Source organism: Lagopus leucura, unplaced genomic scaffold (genome assembly GCF_019238085.1).
Source record: "Lagopus leucura isolate 7727_CA_CO unplaced genomic scaffold, USGS_WTPT01 Super-Scaffold_1, whole genome shotgun sequence".
NCBI lineage: Eukaryota > Metazoa > Chordata > Aves > Galliformes > Phasianidae > Lagopus > Lagopus leucura.
The window spans coordinates 6,308,607-6,334,223 of NW_024962250.1; the positions used below are offsets into that span (position 1 = coordinate 6,308,607).

Consider the following 25,617-nt stretch of genomic DNA (forward strand, 5'->3'; position numbering starts at 1 on the left):
GAACAACACTAGAAGCTCAGAAAGAGCCCTCAGGAAGACAAAGCTCACAGAGAGACCTCCTTACTAATTCTGTAGTGAACACCTTGCACAGGAACTATGGGAGGGTCTGATAGGTCAGCACCTAGATGATGGGAACTGCCTACCACAGCCTGGGCAGTTTGGTACAATGTGCAGTACGCTGCACATTGGGTAACGTGTACCAACAGTGCAGTGAGGAATACTCTTGTTTTTGAGGAGACCTGGCTGCCACAATCCAGAGCTTTGGGAAAGAGCTTTATACTGCTCTGTGGGAACACAAATCTGGTTTCTGGCCTTGGCACCTTGGTCCTGAAGGAGGGGCTGGAAAGCCACTCTTGCACACAGACAAACTGGCAGCAGTTACCAAAAATGTAGCAGCAACAAGCATCTAACAAATTAGAAGCAGTTCAGATCAGACCCACCTCCCCCACTTCTTCCAGTTCTGGTCTCCCTCTCCTGCACATGAACAGGAAAACCTGGCATCACAACAAGAGTGTTGGGAGGTCCAGTGCTTGCTTTCACATGCTCAGTTAAAAGAATAAGGGGCTAAAGCTTAACTTGTTTCTGTGTTTGCAGAATCTAGTATGGTCTCTGGGGCATAAGAATTACTTGGGAGAGAATTATATAAAGGATTCACAAGTCTACACTGACATGAGTTAGCCTGCAGATTCCCATTTGCTTGACACTCATCAGTGCTACCCCAGCCAGAATGAGCTTCTCTAATCCCTACCCCTGCTCCTTCAGGGGTGCCACTGGCTTTGTGAGACTACAGAGGAAGCAAGCATCCTGGCTGAAAGCTCCTTTGCCTGCAACTGCCCTTGCTGAAGGGCTTTGGGGAGCTTGTGATCTCCTACAGACCAAAGATTATTGAAATCACCCTTCAGGAGATTGAAAAACATCAGAAAAAGAATCCCCCATCCTTGTCAAAATGCTAGCACCTGTCAGACTTGTGGTTGCTGCCCCTCCTCTATGAGAGGCCATGGGAGGAGGCAGAGCGCCAGGGGCTGGGCCCACATTAATGGAAGGGAAAACCCACATGCTTTGTAGATAACAAAATGTAAGCCTTGGGCAGGATCCTTTTTTTCTTCTTCTTTTTTTTTTTCCATCTGTTTTGTTTGCTTTTGACTGGAAGTGGATTTTACTGGGCAAGGAAAAAACCATTTTCCATTTTGTTTGGTGCAATCCAGGCAACACCTTCCCCAGTGAGTACACTGATCCGTAAGCCTGTTTGCAGAAGAGATTGCAGAGCTGTATGCATGTACCTTTGACATATAATCTTCACCTTGTTGGGTAAGCAGCCCTTTCCCAGAAGAACACTAGTAGCTAAAAGGGTTTGCTGGAAGAAGAGGCTCAGCTAGGGAGGGGGACACTTCTATTATGACACACCTGTGTAAAAGAACAAATCCCCTGGCAAGGTACACCATCTTTTCACTGAGGCCTGTCTTTGAAATATAGGGACTGGGTGATACTCAAGCCTGGAAGTAGAGGAAGAGGATACTCAAAGAGACAACAAGCCTACCCTGATTATTTTCTGAGTGAAAGTGTGTGAGCCTTCGCCCACTTCTCCTCATCAAATGCAGAAAGCCATTTTTGTTCAGCTTTGCAGGACAAGCACAACCAAGTCATACGAGAGCAATATTGAATTATGTGTCTGAGTTAGGTATGGATTACACACTGTGATTTGCCAATGCAACACTTTGCTTCCCTGCTCTAGAACTGTATTCATCATCACAACACAGAAATGAGCAGTGAGATGCTGCTTGGTGATCCCTCTGGTTTCCACAGTAATTTGGTACAGAGTTCTGTAGCAGAATTTTGCATTTTATACCACCAGATTTTCAGTAGGCCATAGATTAATATATTAGAAAGATTACAGTGATGTCAGGGAAGATGGGGCATGGCTGGGGAAGTCTGGGCTTAGCTTGAGTCTTTGAACCAAGAAGTCATCAGAAGTTTTCCCATTAGGTGTGTCTTCTTTTTCTTGTGGACAATGAAAGCAGTCATTTAAAATCTGTGGGAGCTAAAGCATAGGATGAAAGTTCAATTTAAGCAGCCAGCTACCTTACTTGCCTCCTGACAACCTCTATCCAACCTTTACAGCCAAGCATGCTAAAATGACAGTTCTGCTAAAATGATCAGCTACCAAAGAATAAAACATTGCTGTCTTAGGACACCATTTCACATCTAATTTTATTGGTGACAAATCTCCACATCTTCAAGCAGACAGTAAGGTGCAGTGTTTTAAAAATTTAATCCATAATAAAAATATGAAAAACTCCCTCACTCTCTGATGATGATGTAAAATCTGGAGCATAATTACAATGGGAATTCCAAAGAAATGCAGAATGACTGAAAATGTAGAGCTGTACCATTCAAAGAAATCTTACCTAGGGCTCTGTTGATCCCCTGATCCTTTGCAAGTGCCAGAAGGAATCCAGAGAAGGTCAGTCTCTGTGCAGTACTTAGCACTTCCTTCACAAGAGCAGAAGGTGGACAGCTAGGAAAAGAGAGACCAGAAAATCATCTTGTCTTTTGAACAATGATAATTTTTTCTAAGATCAAGTTCAAAATGGAAGAGCAAGCCCATTTATTGCTCTAACACTGTCACGCTGCCCTAGCTGTTTAAAATAAACAGCTAACAGGTTGTTTATTTAGTTCTGCATCTGCTCCCAGTTTGTTAAGTAAGACTTTTGAGCTGGGGTACATTCCTAAGAGCAGTCTTACCTGTCTCCCTAGTAAGGAAAGGGAGAAAAATCCAGATCTGCTCAGAGATATACACATGCCAGCTTTTGACATATTCTTAAATTTAAAAAGAAAAAAAAAAAAAAAAAGAAAGCAAAACAACACAAAAAGACAAGCCTTAGTTCAGTAGGGGATAGAAAAATACTAGGCCTTACTGTGTATCCTTGACAGACACATTTTTCATAGTTTCTAGCATGTAGTAAGCAGACTTCTTTTGCCTGTGATCTGTAACCAGAAACCAGCTCCATCCTGGATTCCAGTACGGACCAGCAGTGTGATCCTGTCTAGCTACTAAGGCTTCAGACTCGATCCACCCCACTGTTGCTTGCCTATGCTTCAGCTCCCAGGAACACACTTGCACTCATTTATCTCCAGATAATTAATGATGGTAGATTAACCTCTTCTTTATGAAAGTGTCCATGTTAAAGTAAGAAGGAAAACAGAGTCCCAAATCAAACAGCTCAAGAATGTGCTCAAACCCCCACGTCTCTTAGGCCCTTGTAATTGTTTTTCTCTTTTGGTTAAAGCAGTTCTGCTATGATCTCTCCAGTCATACTTCTCCAGTGAGATCTACACAAAAGTTAAACTGATGTATTTATTCACAGCTCCAATCTCACAAAAGGTCTCCAGAAACAGACTTTCACATCTGCGTTCTGGACTCTGTTCATACCTGTATTTTGATCTGTCACACAAGGTCTCTAGGCACTGGTAGAAGAGAGATGCCTCTACCCCATCAAGCTGGTTGCAGTCATTTGGGGGTTGCCGCTGCCGATGTTGCCCAGAGGATGATGTTGGCACGATCACAGTATTTGGATTCTTACCAGCCAATAGATCTTGATAAATAGCAGCCACACTTTCCAAGAATTCTGGAAAACCAGAAAGCAATTTACAACTCAGGGCTACAACCATCAAAGCATCCTCCTGACCTACCAGACCCAAGATTAAACTGTCATTCTCCACTCTGTGTTATGCATGACACCATCAGGAGATGGATGTTAGCACAACACTAAGGCATCCTGCGTATTCAGATCAAATATTGTGCAGGCACAAACAGCCATTTCCATATAAGTTGCTGACATCTCCCTATTAGGACGATTATGAGAGACCAGCCATTCTGTTCAGATTTTTCCAAAGGAAACACAGGTTAGCAAACAGATGAAACAGTGGAGCATGAAAGCTAATGTCAAACATACAACTGGTTTGCAAAGTCTCAAAAATTTTCTTCCTTCACCTACAACCACCAACTAAGAACACACCAAGCTGGGAGAAAATATATAGAACTGCAACAGAAGCAAAAGGAGCAAATTAGTCAGGGCTCCAGGCTGTATCCCAGCTTGTCTCTGTGCTCCTCCAAAGTAAATATAACACAGGATCTAAAGGAAGGGCCAGGGCAGGTCAGGGCTAGAGCTGGCAGAAAGCCTCTCCCCAGGCTCCTCATACTACCCACTGTTTACTGCAAGAGCCTAATTTTAAACAAGTTTGTTTATGGATGTGGTCAGCAGTTTACAAATCTAGATTCCATTTGGAGTGGTTTGTATGTGTGTGGGTTGGTGGGAGAGCGTATGACAGGCTGCATGTGTGCATTGTGCCTGGGTGAGCAGGACTGGGAAGGGATGCTTGAGTGTGTACACAAGGGCGTGTTTGTGAGGACTGCAGTGGCATTTGTGTCCCAAGTGAATGGAAGTGTGGTGATGTGCGTGAGGCGGGTGGAGAGGAAAGGCAGTATGTCAGCCCTGTGGCTGCACTGAGGTTTTGCAGCTCAGTGGAAACATTTGTTGTATCAGAGAAGAACTTTCCAAACGCATTTTCTGCCCACAGCTAAAGGCATTGCAAGCCTGGTTCTGCCCAACCTAAAATGACCATTTTAACTGGTTTTCTTTGATGACTTGTCATGGATAATGTTGTGATATGTGCGGGGGAGTTACAGGGTAAGTATACACAAAAAAGTACTAAGAAATAGAGATGTTTGTATTAGGAACAGCAGCTGACTTGTAACTGCTGCAAAGATGAAAATTGACAGGTTGGATCAGATCTCCAGGCCACCCAGGGCTACACTCTGACCAAAAACTATGCTCCATCACAGCTTCTAGCCAATGTCTCTTAGTACTTCAGAGCTGGCTCCTTTTGCCTGTTTAAGGCCAAATGAGAGCTATGTCCATCAGAAGGAGCTAATGGTGTGAGTGGTCAGAATCCCATGAGCTTATGTTGCTTTTTGAAAGTGCACTACGCTGGGAGACATGAGTGCCCCACAGCACCCCGTGCTTGGGAACATACCTCATCCTGACAAGGGAAATCCTTCCCTCTTTTTCCCTACCAACGTAGTTCCCTAAATGAGATTTCCTCTCCTCAACCACGCTTTAGGGGACTAGGACAAACAAGCCAACATATTTTAAAGCATTTCTCTGCTCAGGAAAAACTCATGAATGTTGATCCAAGTTTCTTCCCCTTGCCTCCTGAACTAAGTTTAAAAATACCTCAGGATTTTCACAGATGTGTATGTGTTGGTGAGTGTATGTAAAGATAAACACACACAAATTGTTATTATTTGACATGTAATTTTCCTGTCAAGAATTTTAAAAGAAGTACTCCATCTACTTGGCATTGGGAGGAAAGATAGAATATGAGAAATGACCAATAATATGGGGAAGGTAGACAACGATTAACTGCTGCTTTCCAATTAGGGGCTCTCAAAAAAAAAAAAAAAAGTGTTTCTTCATGGAAGAGGTGGCAGGCCTGTGCAACCCCTTGCCAAAGGGTGTTGTGAAGGTTAAATGTTTACGTGATTTCATGTGGAGAAGTCTTCAGGAGAGGAATCCAGTAGGAATTCCTAAACCCGCAGAAACTATATGCATTTCAGAGAGATTCTGAGCTGAAAACAGATTGTGGTTGGGTGAGTATTAGGGAAGAAAATTGCACCCATTTGCCCAATTCCTTTTCTTTTTCAAGGCACCAGCTGTTGGAGTCAGAATGCTGTGCTTGCTTTGCTCTAGAATCTTCTGATCCCATTTCCAGCAGCACCCAGCACTTTAGAGGCAGAAATGCTGCGTTACAGAGTTATGCAAAAACATGTTCCTAGTAAAAGTTAATTGTTAGTTGCCAACATACACTTGATAAAGATAGAAAACCATGTCTCGGGGCTAAGATAAATATATGCATAAGCTTTGGCCATTAGAAGTATCTTGCTATTCAGCAAAATTTGAAAATTCTTTATGAAACCTCTTTATCTACTGGTATCAGTGATAACTTTTTCACAGTAGATCCCATCATCTATATGCTGTCTGTGAAAAACCATACACACAAGATTTTAAAAAGTAAAGGGATATGGAAGCTGGAAGGTTGTAATGACATGCTAGTGGGTGAAGTAAGAAGCTTCCCAGTATTTACCTGAATAGTAGAATTGGATCTGGAAAGCAAAGAGGAAATCAGAAAAAGACATCAGACAATCCATAGCATCATCCATCAGCACAATCCTAGGAGTAAGACGAGAGAAACAGTTTAGCATCTCCAAAAGGATGAAATCTTCAAGCAGGAATACCAGGTCTACAGAAGGAGCAGGTAGGGATCTATGTGCAACTGAGGACAGCTAGCAGCTTGGCTCAGTGTAAGAGGTTGGGAAAGGGGAATGGGAACATTCATCAATGCATAGGTGCGGACATCCTAAAATCAAACAAATGCAGCTTGATAAACTGTGATGAGATGATGCTGAATGCCAATGCTATTACATGCTTCACCTTCAGGACATACAGAACAAGATGAGCATTAAATGTAATTCAAAGCCTGAGGGACATGATGGAATAAACACTGGCATAAAAAAAAAAAAAAAAAAAAAAAAAAAAAAAGGGTTCACATGACTATATAAAGAGCAACTGTGCTAAAGACCAGGCATTTACATGAGAATAAAACTGGTGTGAGCAGAATGAGACTTACGCTATTATTTCCTATACCGGAGTTCACTGAACTGGGCTATTTTCAGATTTGTAAGTGTAATAGCAGCAATTAGCTCCCAATCTATGGTCAAACCTAACCTGACTAAAAAGGAAATAACACAATGTCTCTTTTGCACCAACCATCAGCTTTAAAATTACCCACTGCAAACATCCAATCTTCCTTTCTTGATGAATGAATCAGTCTCTTTTCATATATTATCAGGTCAAGTTTCACAGAGACTGGAATCTTCCTAAACCAGTGACAATGCTTCTTTCTCTCTGCAAAGTCCCAAGTATATTTAGGGAGTTTCATGCACCCCTATTTTGAACCACGCAAATGGCAAATGCGTCAGCCGGAAGCCATAAAGATGAAGTAGAAGTGAGAGCAAATTCCACCTCCTCCTTTCAGGAAAAAAACTGGTAAGAACTAAATTATGCCAAAAACATTCATAAAAATGAAAACATCATTCTGGTCACTATCACTACATGAGGATGAAAAGCTCTGAAGAGGGGAATATTAAACTTGGGCTGATCAATGATAGGTCAGACTAGTAAACAGAAGGAAACACTCCACTTATAGGAAAAGAAAAAGAAAACAAACCAGAATATTCAGAGGATGACAAAGAAAGGTGATTGGTACTTCCTTTCAGCGGTGTGCTTTCCTGGACCACCGCACAGCACTAAGCAGAAACAGGTCTTCTGACCCTATCTGGTCGGTATCTATCATATCATGCCATATGAGAAGGATTACCATTTCATTACAGCCATAGTACAGGTCATCTTGTAGGACCCTTTTGAACATGGGGCCAAATGTGATCCACAAACCAATTCCTGCAGCCTCAATAGTCTAAACACGTTGCTGGCAAAAAGCTGTTATGTCTCATGTAGAAGACTCCAGGGAGCTGTGTGGGAGGCTGACCTAAAAGAGCTACAGGATCTTGCAAAAGGCTTACTTCCCTGCCACTCAGACCAGTTCTGTTCACTGTGGCAAAATCAAACATGCAGAGCAGCTTGAATTAATTACCTTAAAGAAGAAAGACTGAGGCTAAGAGAGTCCCCAGGAGAAAACCCAGTATTTAAAACAAAACTCTTTGAAGATGTCAAAGTGCTTCTGATTTATTTATTATGTTCCAGAAGCCTCCTCCTCCTCCTGTCTAAAGAAGCAGTAGCTTCAGTGCTTAATTCTCACTAATAAGCATGTTACTGAAGTTGTCAGTGGCCACATCAAGGAAATGGCTTTGAAGCTGGCAGGCTGAGCATCTTCATCTCTCAGGCAATACTACTCCGCTACTAGCATTTCCAACCACTCTTTAAGCACTGGAAATGCTATGGGCCCCATCACTGAGCAGCTGTGCTCCCTGCTTTGAAATGCTGGTCTATCTCCTAGATACCCTCAAAGCACCAGCTCCAAAGCTGTTGCTGGTACATTTCTACATCCTGGAGAAGTAGAACAACAATGATGGACAGTTTTTAAATATGTTTTGTGGAGAAACAACATGATATCACCTTCATGACAATAAACTAAATTTCATTTCTTAAATCTAAAGCTATGGTCAGTGTGTGTGCTCTGCAGCAGCAATTTCCACTCTCCTACTTAAAGAAGAGCATCAGGAAGCAGGCAGAAGTCTGGGAATTTAATATTTCTTGCTTTTAGAGATGGCAAGGAGCCTCAAAGGGGTACTGTATGGCACATATGTAACAGGGGAATGTCTAAATAGAAGCAGGTGCACTCTGGTGCTGGGTTACTGACTCCACTTGGCCCAGGAGTCTGCACTCCGGAAATGTTGAGAAGTTTTAAAATCCAATACAATCATTTATGAGGAGATTGACTGCAGCTGGCTATTTCCCCACATAACTAGCTGACTGTGCAGCCAGGGAAGCTGAGAGAGCATCATATGCAACGTATCTGCACCTCTTCCCTGAAACAACTGGCAAGGAGGGAATTCCAGACAGCAGGACCTCAATTGAGGACAAAATCTGAAAAGTCTGAACTGGAAATCAAGAGAGTTCATCAGGTAGCCAGTTTTTCAAGGGACCGTTTATTCATTCTTGTCCAAATTAGCCTTTCAGCCCTTGGGGGCTTGGACTTGGTTACAAGGTTAGTAGCTGTAGTAGTTGGCCCTCCATTAATAATGGATATTAAGGAGAAAATGTGGAAAGAACTGAAGAAAGATGCCTACACTTGAGGGATTCTGGTAAGGATGTAGTGGTCTTTTAGGTTCAAGCGGGTTTGGCTGGCAGGAAAGCCTTGCTAGTGTGTCAATGGGGAAACTTTGTGATCTGCTGACTACAGCTAGAATTTCAGAAACCCAGACTAGACAGGATGTTCCCAGGACAAATTCTAGACCCAGCAAGTTGACCAGGCAAAGGACTTTTACCGCTCTCTACTACCATTAAGGGCAAACTGACTCTGTGTGTCTTAAAGCCAGGCTGGATCAAATGGGTCTTCAGAGACTTGGTTTGTTTACTGATACATGGAGACAAAAATAAATGGAACACACAAAAAGGGTAAGATCTGCACTCTCAGGCAATCTATTACCAGTGGGTGTACAGGCTTTCAAGACCCACTTCCGTTAGCACTTACCAATGCAATGTAAGCTCCCATACTGCATAAACCAGCTCAGGACTGGTTTATGTACTTACTCTATGTACTACTCTGCTCACACTACTCCAGTGCAGGCAGTGAGGCCCTTGTGTGTGTTACAAGAGAAAAATCAGTGCTCTGCTAAGGTCCTGAGATTCCAGCACCAAACAGGAAAAATTTCTTCCTTTTCTGTCCTTTGCAGTTTCATGATTCAGAAAGCCAGAAGGTGTCTCTGAAGATCAAAGGTATCTCTGTAGATAAAAATCTTTAACGTGCTAATGCCTATGACCCTTTGAAGAAAAAAATGTCCAAGAAGTCTTATAGACGCACATAACTTGTTTTTTGGGCAGCATGACCACCTCTGCATCTGTGTGGCACCAGGAATAGAAAAATAGAGGTCTCTGGTGTCATGCTAACAAAACCAATACTGTTGTAACCTCTGTTCCTCTAACATTGCCAGGTCTTACTCCCTTCCAGTGTTTGTTATCAGTGCATAGCAACAGCTCCTGGACAAGTGGAGAGTACCGTGTTGTGAGATCATCTCAATCATGCAGCACAGAGAATACAACTATGACTGCTTTCTTCCTAGGAGCTCCACTAATGACACAGCTCCTGGCTGTATCAGCAAACACTGTGGCTACTGCCACACCTGAATTCCTTTCCCAAGGCAAATTAGCAACAAAATTGCTGGGATTGTGCAGAGTGAAAGAGGAACAGTGTCAGGAGGTCTCTGTGTGCCATTCCCACTCTTCAAGGACTCAAACAACTGCTTCCAGAAGACCGATTCACCTTTCTGACAGGCAGAACCAGAGAGAACGATAGGAAGTGGGAACTGGACTGAGTAGCAGCATGGGACGTGAAAAAGGAAAAAAAGAGAGAGCAACAACTGGAAGTAAAGAGAAAGATGTTTCAGAAATATGGCAAGTTTTATTAAAATTGCTCAATCGGATTATCTTCCAACAGAGTAATAGCATTGTCTAAGTAAATCTTAACCAGCCAGCAACAAGAGTGAAGTCATCCCCACCTGAGCTGGGGTGCATCTGACAGAGATTTCGTTTCTCTCTAACACCTGCTCTCAAAGCCAGCTCGCCTGTCTCTAAGGCATGCACACAACAGTGCAGCAGGCCCCTGAATGGGGCCTCTAGTTTACAGCAGCCTTGTGGATTAAATTCCTTGACACAAACATCATAACATGTGTAGATATGCTGAAGTCTCCTTTCATGCACCATCACAAATTCCTGCTCAGCTCAGCTGGAACCCTATGAAATGCACACCCACACATGGGACTGGTGCTGTTGTACCTCCATGAAAGGAAGCAGCAGATATATTCCTGCTGCAGGGTTAGCATTCTTTCCCAGTCTGGCATTGGAGGCCAAGCAACTGCACTTTGTTGGGCCCAGAAGGCACACGGATGAGCCAGAGGGAAAAGCAGCACTCATCTTTTAGTATTAATTGAAGCAGCACAGCTTTAATTCAGATACCAAGACATAGGTACCAGGGAAGAATTCAGTCAGCCAGGTGGAAGTACTGGCAGATGGATAACACTTTTTCACTCTCCTGTCTTAGTATTATTTTTCAAGAGACTCTGATGCTGAAGAAAGAAATGAAAAATACTAAAAACAAGGACCTCTTCATTATTCAGGCCACGAACAACAAAGGAGCAGCTGATATCCTGATCACGTGCCTGGATTCTGTTTCCAATGTTATATCTGTGCCCACTAAAACACTTTAATTTCCATGCCCCTTCTACTGAGATGGCTATGAATAAAGTATTCATTCAGTAATCTTGCTGTGATCTCAGACCTAAGATCTGAGAAGACTCCCTATCCCAAAAGATGCATATATTGTATTACATTTTCACTATCAGATAGTTAATAATCAACTGATGGACAGTTGGCTGAATATGAGCCAGTAGTGTGCCCAGGTGGCCAAGAAGACCAGGGGTATCCTGGCTTGGATCAGGAATGGAGTGGTGAGCAGGACGAGGGAAGTCATCCTGCCCCTGTACTCAGCATTGGTGAGACCTCACCTCGAGTACCGTGTTCAGTTTTGGGCAGCTCAGTACAGAAAGGACACTGAGGTGCTGGAGCAGGTCCAAAGAAAGGTAACAAGGCTTGTGAAGGGCTTGGAGACTATGCCCTATGAGGAGAGACTGAAGGAACTGGGGATGTTCAGTCTGGGGAAAAGGAGGCTGAGGACAGACCTTATTGCTCTCTTCCAATATCTGAAAGGTGCTTACAGCAAGAGCAGGGTTGGTCTCTTCTCACTGGTGACAGGTGACAGGATGAGGGGAAATGGCCTCAGGTTGCGCCAGGGTAAGTTTAGGTTGGATATCAGGAAACACTTCTTCACAGAAGAACAGGGTTGTCCAGCACTGGAATAGGCTCCCCAGGGAGGTGGTTGAGTCACCATCCCTCGATGTGTTTAAAAGCCATTTGGATGTGGTGCTCAGGGACATGATTTAGCAGAGGGTTGTTAGAGTTAGGGCAGTATGGTTAGGTCGTGGTTGGACTCCATGATCTTCAAGGTCTTTTCCAACCTAAGTGATTCTATGATTCTATTCTAACTGTCTGGGCTGGACTGGAACCAACAAACACTGTCAGTAAAAAAGTCCCATATCACATTATCAGTGCCCTGAGCCATCTATCTGCTTTAGGCCTTGCCTAGATTAAAATAAAATTTCAAACAGATTAGCTACTGTGTTCTTAGCTAAAGTACTTTAAAACATTAGCAATTTACCTGAGTTTAGTACCTTTTAAATGTGATCAACCGCAGGAAGCTGGTTGATAAATACATTTTAAATGATATCAGTTAAAACCACATTGGCTAACATTCTTTTATATGCAACTCACCTTGAACTTAGAGCAATATTCTGCACTCATATGCTTTAAATATATATTCTTTCTCATTGCTAGAAAAAACACTGTTTTTAACCCCAAATCATGATATCTCTTTTCCCCAGAATCTTAAAAGCTGAAGGTCTCTGTTCGTACCTTTATCCACAAACCTAGTTCCCAAGTCCACTTGTGCAGGACTGATCTTGCTCTAAAAGAGTAGATGAGAACCCACCTTGCTGCTTTCTGAGTGAGTTCCATAGGGAAGTCAGGGCAGAGCAGCTGCAGTAGGCAGTGGTATTCCTGTGCTGTCAGCAAATCTGCAGGAAAGGAGAGGTGAGAATATCACAATTTTTTTACAGGATGATCTCTCCCCATGCTTCATCTCTTGAAAAAAATCATGCTCTTTTCTACCCTCGTTTTAAGACTGAATATGTAGCAACAGTAAATCCACTTCCTTATTGCCTAGGCCCTCAGAGCTGGACTCTGCAGATGGGACTTCAAGTGAACCAGACAACCAGGGGCCTAATAGAGGGGAAACACTTCTAAAGCATTTCCATCAGAGAAGCTGCTAGCAGGTAGTGGTGATTCAGTGTGACAAAGAGGTAACCAAAACAGCGCAGTTTCAAGTGACAACACAGTTTGGTTTGACTTGAATGTGGAAAAAAGAATCATTTCAAAGTCACTTAAATTTGCTGAAATTTGCTGGCATGATGACATTCACCACAATAAGCCTGAAAACCATCCACAGAACATCTGGCAGCAGTAACAAAGGCAAACAAGGCTTTGGGGTTGTATATGGAAGGCTACAGAGTATAAACCACAGACGTTATTACTTTGGCATTTGGTAAGGCAGCTGGACGGTCTCTTTTTGGAATAATGTGTACAAATCTGGTCACTGTATTATAGGAAGCAGAGAACTAAGATCCAAGAAACACAAGAAGAGCAATCAAATGATTTATGTTTTAAGGAGCTGCTTTGTGAAAGGATGGTCAAGAAAGGCCTCTGTGGTTCAGCAAAAGGAGTCATAGAGGTGAATCTTATGGAATTTTATAGGATCCCAAGGGAATGGAAATATACTGTTGTCAAAAAGCCCAACCTGATTGTGTGTTCATGGTCCAAAAGCCTGTGGACTGGAGTTATGGAGAAGACTAGCTGAATGGCAGCAATTTTGCAGTACTTCTATATACAGAAAAATGTGAAGTATGAAAGAAAGAGCCAGGGGTGGAAGTAAAGCCAAGCAGTAGTTGGGGAGGGAATCCAAAGGGCACAGGCATTAGGACTGAGGTACAGAACATCAGTTCTGTTACCAGAGACACATCTTAACCTTCCATCGCCCCTAAGCTCCCACTCAAATAATCAACCAAATATCACCTATCCCAGCTGGTAGCCACAACTTCTTCCTATCTCAAAGTTAGATGGTTCCACTAAGAGAAAAGAAAAACTAAGAGAAAGGGAAAATGCTATAACTCTGTCAGACATTTCAAGAGCCAGGTATGCAGCACCAAAGGACATTTCACTGCAATGTCCAACCCAGCCACAGTAATTTTTTCAGTGCTGACAACAGAAACATTGCGGGATCACTGACTTCAAAATCAGGTTACAGACTTTACCTACGTTATTAGTGAGGGAACTGGAGGAAAGAAGGGAGAGAGCTAATATATTTTCAGAAAACTATAAGACAGACACTACCTAGAATTATTTATTTCACACTGCTCTCGGGAGGACTTTCTACTTGATAAAGTACCCTTGATTTCAAGTCATGGTACTAAAAGGTTATTTTGAACAATAAGTAGAAACATTTTGTTCAGCCTGGAAAAGCCAGCTCTGCAGTCAGAAATCAGAAAGAATACAAGGGAGTCCCAGCTTGTGCAGGTCACAATACCATTTTAGGGATTTGTACAGCCTGCTCTTCTACAGGGATAAATACATCAGAATCTTTCTTCTTCCCACATAAGAACTGAATTCAGATTTCTGTGATGGCACTGAAATGTGAAATACCTTAGAGAATATGGAGGGCACTATAACTTCTTTTGTATTGTCATTTCTAACTAAAATGCAATTCAGAGGCTGATCTCTGTTGAAGACACTTGGTCTTTCAGCCATCATGTGACTGAGCTTGGGCTATGAGGGTGTCCAGTACCACTGAGCTTTTAAGTATAACCACAAGATACTATTGAAAGTGTTCCGCGTACTACAAGCAGTAAACTGCTATTTTTAACAGATTTTTCAGCCAAATGCCAGGTCACAATTTATATTTCATTAAACATAGAAAGAGAAAAGTTCTTCTCTTTTGTTTTGTTATGTTGACATTCATTTATAGCAATACAGATTTTGGTCCTAATTTCTTAAAGAAGCTCTTTGATCATTTAAAGAACATGCAAGCTTCATGAAATCATCTTCAACTAGCTCAACACAGGGAGAAGGTTAGTAGGTGGGCATAAAAAAACTCTTCTGAAACACATTTTCTCATAGTTGAAGAGTATGGTGTGGGCTACTCTTCAAGAACTTCTAAATCTAGCTCTTAATAACAGTGGGCATTAGAATCCTGATCTTTACCTAAAGAGTTTGTGTGTTAGTCCTCAAGCAGTCACACCATTTGGAAGCTTGATCCAATATTCAGGTTACACTTCTGGTTTGCTTAAGTTCAATTCCTATTTATGCATCCTTGCACCTCTGGCTCTCTGTTTTTTTTTCCATCCATTTGTCAGCATGCCAATAAAACAATTCCTTTTTTACAGTCTGTTTAACTGACAACTATATTGATTTGAAGTTAAATCTGTTTATTTTACTTCCCACGCTTTGCCCAATCATACCTGTCGCTCTGCTTTGTTCCCCTAACGTTTTCACAGTGGGGTGGCCAGCACTGTACAGAGCATCCCTCATGCGTTCGGAGCAGACAAGTTCTGGGAGGATAATTCTCCCACAGACTTCTGAATCTTAGCCTTATCTTTCTCCTCAAAGGTAGGAGGAGGTTTTCTGTGAAAGTTGTTCACAGACTCTGTCAGGTTTCTAGACAAAAGCAGCTTAAAAGGGTAACTGGGCCCTAAGTAAGCATTAGTTTTGAGGCACAAAGATATCTCGTTGCCTGGAATTAATGTGTTTTTAAAACTTAATAATCATTTATGTTGTCTTTTACTCCTCATTCTTTGTTTTGAATTAGAGCACCATCCTTATTCCTCCACCGGAAAACCACAAAGCAACATATAGCTAAAGCAGAAGTCTGCCTAAAAGGACATTAAGAAAGGATAGCAGATATCCTCCCCAGCCAGCAAATCAGAAGGCAACATTTATTTTCAGTACAAGTGAAGAATTAATTACAGTTCTGGCCTTTGAGCAAGTAGTCTATTTAGATGGGAACTGCATGCAAAGCTGAAGCAGCACAGAGAAGTTCCTTCTGTAAAGGAAGAAGCTTGTTCTTTACTCTTTTTCTTCTTGCTGCTTATGCCTGGAGAGAATGCACCCTCAAATGAGTCACCAAAGCATGCAGGCTTTTAGACCATAACATAACTCAGCCTGTAGACACCCCAGGCATCTGACCAGTAAATCATACCGATTTCTCTGACTAGGGATGGATACCTATTAAACAGGAAGGGGGATCACCACAGACCCTAGGAGGTGTCTACAGCTTTCTGTGATGACTGTTTTCTTATTCCCTACAGCAAGGTCAGCGAAGACCATACAGAAAATTACTTTCGCCCATGAACCATACTGCCTGCCAAGAGCTGCTTGGAATAAACAAGGGCAGTTTGGTGTATGACCACATTGCTCCTTCCTGTCTCCAGGCCACAGCTGAGTAAATAGTCTCCAATGCTGCAAGATGAAGAAAGAAAGAAAAGAAGGAAGGTATCAGTAAGAATAAGTGAAAATTGGAATCCACAACTGCCACTTTGGTTGCTACCACAAAATTACTATATCTCAAGTTCCAGTAACAAATGAAGCAAATCAAAGAGTTTAAGGCTGACCCTATAGCAGAGAAATATATACACTCTACCATGACTTCACAGTGCAACAAACTTGATCATCTCATGTGCTTAAGGATGAAGAGAAACTGCAATCTCCACATTAACCATCTTCATTTCAAAGTAACACTTTTCTACTGCAAGATAGCTAATCGATAAATCGCAGTGATTCTAAAACAGCAGTCCACTAAGAAGGAGCTGGGAGACTTAACAGAAAAAGAAAAGTAAATTGGTATGGCTAAAGTTGAAGAGGAAGCTCTTTAACTGTTTACTCACAATTTTTGCTGTACTGGTCTCCAGACTCCTGCCTAGTCTGTATACTGCTGCTGCTGTCACGATACTAGCAAACTCCAGACTGTTGTCCACCAGATCTCACCATCCACGATCAGTTTATTGTCCATTAATGCCAAGGGAGATTTGTCCTCACATTTCAGAGACACAGTGGCCAGAGATGTTCATCCAAGTGGTACAGTCTTGGAAAACAAACACACCACTTTCTGGATAAAAATGGCCAGCACTTGAAGGCAGCTGCTTTGTATTTCCCTGGCTTTTAAAACCTAGACTCTTTTACCACTTCTGTTTCCTGTTTGTGTGTAGCTGACAGGTGGCACCTAACACAAAGCAAAGCAAGCTCTAGGAATGCTAAATGATGCATTTAGCCTGCTATTGGGGTCCTGAATGAGGTGTATTGTAGACACACCTGAACTATCTTTAAAGCTTTAAAGTCTTTCATGTTGACAGCAGCCTAGCCACAGATGCCTGGAGCTCAGTGAAGGCTGTAAAATCTACCTAGGAAGCCAATAAATATTTAGGACAGCCTGAACTGAAGTCACTGCTGCTGTATCTAGGCTGCTTTCAGCACAAGACATAGTTATCTACAGTGCTGTCACAACCTATGACAGCTATAAATATGCCAAAAGCAGTAGGAGAACACTTATTGCAGTTGGTGTATGAAATTTGACCCAAAAAGTCACATTAGTAACTCCCCAGAAACAGAATGATTGCCTTGATGGGAATAAGAAACTTAAATTTATATTCATCATCTTGTATATACAGCTATCCAAGAAGGCTGGAGCCCTGGGCAATGTAGCTTTCCACTCAGGATTATGGTAGGACACAAAATTTCCACAGATTGTTTTTCTACCACAGCCATGAAGTCATTCAGGAGTCATAAAGTCATAATCACGGTAAATCAGTCTCCTGGAAATATAACAGAGAAAAGCCCAATAAATAACAAAATGTACTTTGAAATGTTGGGAGAATCTTTCCTGGCCTTTAGATTTTTAGAGTTTCTGATATACACAGTATCACATCCTTAGGATTTTCTCTTTATATTTACAAAAAACAAATAAAAAAGAAAAAGCCTCTGAAAATAAAAGTCCAGATGTTGTCATGCTGCCTACAGGAGTTGCAATTCTACAAAAAGAGCAATATAAACACATTCATAGTTAATAACACAATTTCACAACTTCCATCTGACGAAGAGGTTGTGCTCTGCACATCTTATTTGCAGGATAGTGATAACCTAATGTCCTCAGCTCTCCATACATCTGGCACTAGTAGCAAACAGAAAACCAAGAGCTCTAGGAAAATGAATCTAAGCATAGCACTTGATCAGCAATAAATTTATAAAATTTTACATTGAGAGATTTTATAAACTATCAGGAAAAAGACCTGTTGTTCTAACTTGAGGAAATGATTGTTTAGGAAGATTTTGAAAGAAAATAAAAACATTCAACCACTGTTTCTTTGATTGATTCATTTTTTCTACCAACGAGAAGAGATAAAATAAACAGAAGCCAGATCCAAAATGTAAAGAGAGAAAGCAGAACCTCCCTTTTCAGGAGAGATAAACTTAGGCTCAGGTAATTTCCTGCTGAAAATGTTTAAATTCAGAAGTTGAAGAGTATGCAATACTATTGTCATTAATGATCCTTATTGTCATTAATGGTCTTCTAATTAAAGGTAGGTTCAGGACAACTGGCTTTATTTGTATTACAGTTGCTAAGATCGTTTGTTAACACTCTGATATCAGACACATTCTTAAGACTCATCTTCTAGCATCTTTCCTATATTAAAGCAGCAGCTGACTTCAGGTTACTCGCAAATCCTGTTTTTCCACTGATATCATTTCGATCCCTCCAGAAGGGATCCCAAGGTGTTCTCAAAAGACCATCTGACATGACAGCAAAGGCAGGCAGGATATCTGAAGAATGCATTCTGTTATTAGAGTTTGGTTCCATAGCTGAATTCTTCCAGAGCGGTGCTTGAAGCGCCAGATTATTTCTATGGACATATGAAAACATTTGCAAAATCCTGCCAGAACCAGATGTAAGAGCGTTGCTACAGGCAACTAGCCTTCACAAGATATTCTGTGCTCCACAAAGGATCATGGCTGCAAACAGCAAACTTAGGTGACTCCTGATAACACACAGAAAGACCCAGTTTAAGATACAGAAAAAATGAAAAGAGTGACGGAGATTTAGTAAGATTCACTTGGACTCAAGACAAATACAGTGGAGAGCTAAAGCAGACTGACCAAAAAGATTTGTTGGGGTAGTGCTGAAAGAGAGAACCGTTAGAAAGGATTAACACTGTGGTTGAGCAGAGAGCTTTTTTAAGTACTCAAGTAAGAAGGAAAAGATTTATCTGCAGTTGACATAAAGAATAAAAACATTAGTTCGAAAGGGAATCTTGACAGTTCAAATGAACAGTAACCCCACTGAAAAGATGGCTTATTTCAGGCAAAGCTCCAGTGGCACCACCTTTTGAGGGAGCTAAAGATGTTTTAAGAAATGAAAATCTCTAGATAGTGTGGTTATTTTTGCCCCTCGATCTTGAACTGTGTCATCAATAAGCCATTTGTCAGGTTAACAAAAAACAAAACATGAATCTGTATAGAACTGCTGCAATTCTATCTCCAGAATCCAGAATCTTGGTGTTTATGCAAACTTTCAATCATCCTCTAGTTCTTTTCAAATTCCCCATAATTATCTTACAGTATAAAACATTTCATGTGGCAGCATTCCTTCAGCTTAGAGTGAGTGTCACTAAGGGCAGGATGAGCATTGCCAAAGGTGCAGTCCAAAGGCTCTGATGTGGCATGCTCATGTGGCTAGCATGGCACATCCAGAAACTGAAGAATTTAAACTTTATTAGAAACAAAACAAAAAAATGTAAAGAAAACATTCCAATAGTGGAAGTTTAACCATCATCAATGCAGTATTCCTCAATCCACAGATAGCCTGAAACATGACTCAAGTATGAACTTTGGTAACTTGAACACTAAAATCTAATGAAACACTAAAGATGATGTTAACTTTTTCATTTCTTCTTTTAACTGCAGGATGGGACTTTGGATGAAGTTGGATTTTAACGAATTCAGAACTCCTGAAGAGCAAGAACAGCAAGCAGTAAGAAAGAAGAATTAACCATAACTTTTGGAGGTATTTTCAGAAGTAGATCACCATGGAATGGCTTGGGTTGGAAGGAACTGTGAAGACCATCTCTTTCCAACACCCCTGTATCTCCCGCTCCATCAGGTTGCTCAAGACCCCAGCCAACCTAGCCTTAAATGCCTCCAGGCATGGGGCATCCACAGCTTCTCTGAGCAACATGTGCCAGTGCCTCATCATTCTCTAAGTAAATAAGTTTCTCCTTATATCTACTTGAAATTTCTTCTCTTAGTTTAAAACTTCCCCCTTGTCCCATCACTATCAGACAATATAAAAAATTACTCTCCATATTTTTATGTTCCCCTTGAGTATTGAAAGGCAGTGGTGAAATCACTCTGAGGCCTTCTCTTCTTCAGGCTGAACAACCCCAAAGATGGAAGAAGATAAACAAAAAAAAAGCCTAGTTTAAATCTGTCAGATACATTACTGACTAAAGAAAGCAAGTAGTAGATAAAACTATCTGCTACACAGACACCCAGTTTTCCTCATGTAGCTTTCTTTGCAAGATAATCCTGTGTATATTCAAAAGCATAGATAATACTAAATCTACACTCAGATCTGTGAGTAAGGTCTAAAAGGACATTTAGCCTTTTCCAAAGGACATTGGCTTGAAGCAAATGAAAAGGCTTGTTTGGTGGACTACAGTGTGAGAATGTATGGCTTTCTATCATGTGTTAGATACATTAAAAAAGCATAGTAAGAAATGCTAAGAATGTCCCAACATCTAAAGTTAAGTGTAGTAACAAATATTCTGTATGTTTTTGGCTGACCATCAGCCAGTGGCCCAGCAGAAATCACTCCTCAGTCTGTAAACAGCTAAAAGGGGAAATGACATTAGATAGCAAGAGGCGTTTTAATCTACCAAATATATGTAAAACCAAAGCAAGATTGTCTCTTCAGATATAAAAACTGGAAAATCATAAATAAGTTACAATTTCAAAGTGAGATTAATTTACAACTGAAGTGCTGTTACATTTACTATTCTTTGTATGTGCTGTCCGTGACACCATTTTTTCCCTTTCACTGTCATGTCACTTAAGATGCAATCAGCAGATCTTCCAAGTGCTTCTATCTTGTTCAACAGTTGATTTTCTTCATTTTGAAGAGCTTTCAGTTGCTGATTGAGAAAATAATCAATCCAATGCCAGCGCTATATGGTCGTGTCAACAATAAGGAGCAAACATTCCCGCAGGAGTTCTGGCCATCTGGGGGGCAGACTGCTCAACCACTTGAAACGGGACCCACAACAATCTTAGTAGTGAAGTACAGGAATGCCGGCTACACTTCACTAGAGGGGACCATCAACATTTCCCCAGGCTCTCAGGCAGCGTCAATAATCTTTAGGCAAGATGTGGATCAGGCTCCATTCAAGAAAACAACTTGTCATTAAGCTTAAGATCTTCAAAACAACTGAAGAATTCATAGCTACACATCATGAGAAAGGCAGAGTAAATGGACAGGTGGTATGCAGCTGCATCTCATGCAATACGGGACCTTACGTGCAACGCCTCCTCCCTCAGATGTGTAGTGGGTCTAGTGACAGTAATGGGACTATGGCCAAGGAGAGGCACACAGCCTTCAGCTACTGCTTAGTATTTCATCTCTGCTTTGGGAACTGAAGAAGTATATTTAGCTGGCAAACAACTCATTAGTGTCAAGCACAGCAGGTTTGAAATCATAAGAAAAGCTATGAGATTGGGCTAGAAAGAAAAAAGAAGTGGGGTTAAAGAGGAAAGAAGTGACATACAATGAACTCCAGAAATGCTGCAGATTGCTGCAGCAATCTCGGGTCTAAGACCTTTCCAAAAAACATCAAAGGTTCTGGTGACCCAGTTCCAATAGAATCAAGTATTTGAAATACTTTGAATCTCCCAAATGTTTCAGACTTCAACATGGTGCAGAAAAGCATGAAGAGCAACAATCAACAATGAACAAAACTAAAATGTTTTGGACTTTAAACTGTTTCAGAAGAGGCTTTCAAGGAACAGTGCAGTTTCTACAAACACATCATGAAAGACTGACGGAACATTTCAGCATAGTTTAGTATGTCATAATGTAAAGCAGTAAGTTCACTGTGGCTGAAGCTAGTTGTGATCCACAAAGCACTGAATGGTCCAGCACATAACTTTCTCTGTAAGCTTGTGTAATAAAAACATTCATAATCCTGGCCATTCTTTGACTGTACTGCAATGAATATTTATACATAGTTTTTCCACAGACCGTGCAGCACCATCCTATGTACCCAGACCACTGGCTAGTTTTCTCCAGTCTTTTACAGATTACAAATGCCGAGGAAAACAGTATGAAAGGAAAGGACATTTTTAAAGAGCCTCTGGGCCAACAGTTAAAGCATCTATTCACAAAAAACAAGCATTGTGGTATATACAAACTTATGGTTTGACAATGTTTTTTAATCAGATAAAGTGCTCTCAAACACTCTGAAACCAAGTCATTTTTATGAGTGTAAAAAACTAAGAAGAAAATGAACCTGAAACCAAACAAGTCAATAAGTGGATGTAGGAAGGTAATCTGGTTAATGACAAGACTGAAGAAGTCATTAGTTATTTAGAAGGAAATGCAGTGGAGCATGTAAGCTTCACAGAGAATGTCTGCAGCCCATTACAATATCAATGAGCTAGATTAATGATTATAAATGACTACCACTACAGAACTGGTCTGAATGCAAAGCAGAATGAATGCACTAAGAGAAACTTGAAACAACAATGCATCCAACTACCCCTTTTTTTGGCCACAGTTCTGTAACTACACTCTTAATTTTAACTCTTCAGTTCTCCAGGGAGCAGTGTGGCCCTTCCCCTTCCCCTTCCCCTCCCTCCCCTCCCCCCCCCCAAAAAAAGGGGGAGAGAAAATGAAATAAGGTACTTTTTTTCTGTATCTGCCATATATTTTAAAATGACCATAAACGTTCATTAAAAACAAATACAATTTGTTGGGCATTCTTGAACTTTTAGCACAGCAAGTTCTTAACTCTTCAAGTGTCCATTAATCCAGAAAGCCTCACATAGACATCATGCATTTTTGACAAAGTTTAAATGAAATCTATTTCACAGTTTAATACACTTCCATGGACCATCTACTGTGAACTGCAAATTAAAAATATTCTGCTGGACGAAGGTTAAAGGAAATGCTCTAAATTCTTCAGCATTATGTCCTAACACTGATAGTATGCATATATTATGGTAATCAGGGAAGGGTAAAAAATTAGACAAAAGAGTGCCTCTTGTTGGAGAAAATGAAAGGACAGTTTCTTATTGCTGCACAGGGCTTTCCAGAGAAAACAAAGGCCATCTACTGGAGGTACATATAAACCCACACTGTAATCTTTGTTTGAAGAAACTGAAAACAGATAAGAGTTCAGTTGCTTAATCTCCTTTCAGCTTTCAGATGACAGTTTGAAGATCTTCAAGGATGAAATGATTAAAAAAAAAAAAAAGAGTATCAACTTAGCTGCTTAGTTTTAAGAAGATAACTTTGAGAGCAAATTATTCTGACCATATATGATATAGAAGTGATTTTTCTTAAAGAAAGCATGATCAGTATTCTATGGAAGCTCCTGTAAGGATTGCTGCTGCAATGCATGCTACTGAGAATGTAAAAAGGAAACTAAAACAGAACTTTCAAGAAATATAGGGCTATCCTTATTCTGGGGAAAAAGAAAGTAAAGAAAAAAAAAGAATTCCAGGAGTCCTAATATCCTAAATACAGTTATACTGTTATTCATGATGTGTTTGTAGAATAAAACAATACTGTTGACTAACGCATGTATAGGAAGAGAGGCCATCCATAGTAACACTGTATTAACCTTTACTAGTAACTGGGTTCTCAGTGACATTGTCCTAACACAATTGTACTCTTTGTGGTTTCACTCTTACATACTCTTTTTGAGTCTCCCGTGCAACAATATCCTGACTGTTCAGCAAAAAAAAAATATAAATAAATAAATTACAACCCACCATGAAAATGCAAGTATGATAAACCATCAGAGTGGGAGTCAAGATGAAAGCTGCTCTTTAAGTATCTCTAGCCATTAAAGACTTACAAAACACATGTTCCTTTTATTTGCTGCAACATTTGCCCTTCTTTTCCCATTCAATGGTGAGACTTATGGAACAAGTCTGAAAATCAGATGGTGCAAATCATACAGCAACATAGCTTTAAGAAGTACTTAAACGTAATGTATTTCAGCATATGTTCTTGACTCAAAGGAAATGTGCTGGATCCTTCAAAGCAGAGCTTAAAAGCTAAGGTCCTATTTGCTCCACGCAATTATAAATGTTTCTTCATGCTGCCCTGTTGGGAAAAAGATTGCTTCCTGGTGTTTCTGGCAGAGGAACTGTATCTAACAGACTGCATCAGATGTTCCTGCATTTCAGTAGTATTCTATGTGAAGTGGATAGTCAAAATAAAGGGATGCTATATAGATGTATTAAGTCATATTGCTTTAACTTTCATGTCACATTTAAAAGTAACATCCATCCTTGCAGTTGTCTCTCACATGAGTTATCTCCTGTCTGGATCTGTTTTGAGCTTTGCTTTGCTGTTCCACACTCCCGATACCGAGGACTCTGAAACTAGCAGCACTAGCTCTCAAAGAGATTCAAGATTAAGTAAAATCATTAGCATACAGTGAGTCCCAAAGGAAAACAGAAAATATACCACCTCCAAAAAAGTTCCAGGATGTTCAGTAGATACAAGTTACAAGAAAAAGCTCCTCGGTTATTAGAGAATATGGAAGTTACTCTGGACTTGAGAACCTGAGTCCAAGCACCAAAATAAAACTTTGCTGATGAACACCCTGAATTAGAAACTGACAGAAAGAACAAGGCTTTGAGGGTTCAAGCTGGTGGGCAATAAACAGAATGCTGAAGTTTCTAAATCATCCCCAGTAAATGGGATATGTTTGGAAAGTCACTTTAAATGACATGTTTATCAAGAAGAAAAACAAATCTTCTCGCTATTTACTTTTACTCTTTCCATTTAGGAGGATGTTTTCTGGGATTTGGTAGAGAACAAATGGATGAGTGCTGCAAAGGGAAATAGGCTGAAAGCCTTTATGTGCACATCTCATATTCACTTGCAGCTCTGTATACACAGCTGTGACCAGAACAGACTTTTGCTGAATGAAGGACACCGTTCTGAATCCACTGGTACAGCACAAGGAAGATCATCATTACTTGCTTAGCAGTTAAGGTCTGAAACAACAAATCAGTGAATTATTTGAGAATTTAATAAGCCTTTCTTCTGATTTCCTTTTCTTTTTGAATAGCTGTCTGTACCACTAGAAAGTCTTCTTATGAATAAGTGTAGATATGAAAGCTTTTCAATGATAGACAAATTAGATTCCAGTTTCAATATCTGTGTGAAATTTTTAACTATTCTGGATGTTAAAAGGAAGCTATTAAAATACCTTCTGTTATACCTATTAGTAAACACAAAGAAAACTAGGCGAGTACTAGAAATTTCTGGTATAACAGGAAAATGAGGAGATACATGAGTGGAGTTTGTGGCTACAACAACCTGCTTTCAGATACTAAAGACAGATAGGAACAGAGAAGTTTTGTTTATATAGAACTCATTTGTAAAACAAACAGGTATGATTTATTATTCATCTTTGCAGTATAAAACTACTTTCTGTCAATCTAGTATTTTAATTCCTGTAAGTGTGAATATTGCTGGTCAGTAACAAAAATAAGTAAGATTAGTATTTTGTGATAATGATATATCAGGTTATGACCATATCTGACTCAGAAATGTCCAAAAATTAGACTGGAAAAAAGCAGTATCACAGAATCACGGAATGGCCAGGGTTGGAAGGGTCCTCACGGATCATGAATCTCCAACCCCCCTGCCACAAGCAGGGCCACCAACCTCCCCATTTAATACTAGACCATGCTGCCCAGGGCCCCATCCAACCTGGCCTTGAACACCTCCAGGGACAGGGCATCCACAACCTCTCTGGGCAGCCTGTTCCAGCACCTCACCAATCTCTCTGTAAAGAACTTCCCCCTGATATCCAACCTAAATCTCCCCTCCCTCAACTTAAAACCATTTCCCCTTGTCCTGCTGTTATCAACC

General features: G+C 40.7%; 1 protein-coding gene across 1 annotated transcript in view; it reads right to left on the bottom strand.

The window, feature by feature from the left end:
* Positions 1–25,617, bottom strand: part of CUNH11orf49 (chromosome unknown C11orf49 homolog) — an 84,017-nt gene that overhangs the window by 3,603 nt on the left and 54,797 nt on the right. Inside the window, exons 4-7 of the mRNA XM_042862559.1 lie at positions 12,340–12,424; positions 6,145–6,230; positions 3,431–3,626; positions 2,406–2,515 (exon numbers count right to left, since the gene is read on the bottom strand). Coding sequence (XP_042718493.1) covers positions 2,406–2,515; positions 3,431–3,626; positions 6,145–6,230; positions 12,340–12,424 — 477 coding nt within the window. The remainder of the gene's footprint in view (positions 1–2,405; positions 2,516–3,430; positions 3,627–6,144; positions 6,231–12,339; positions 12,425–25,617) is intronic.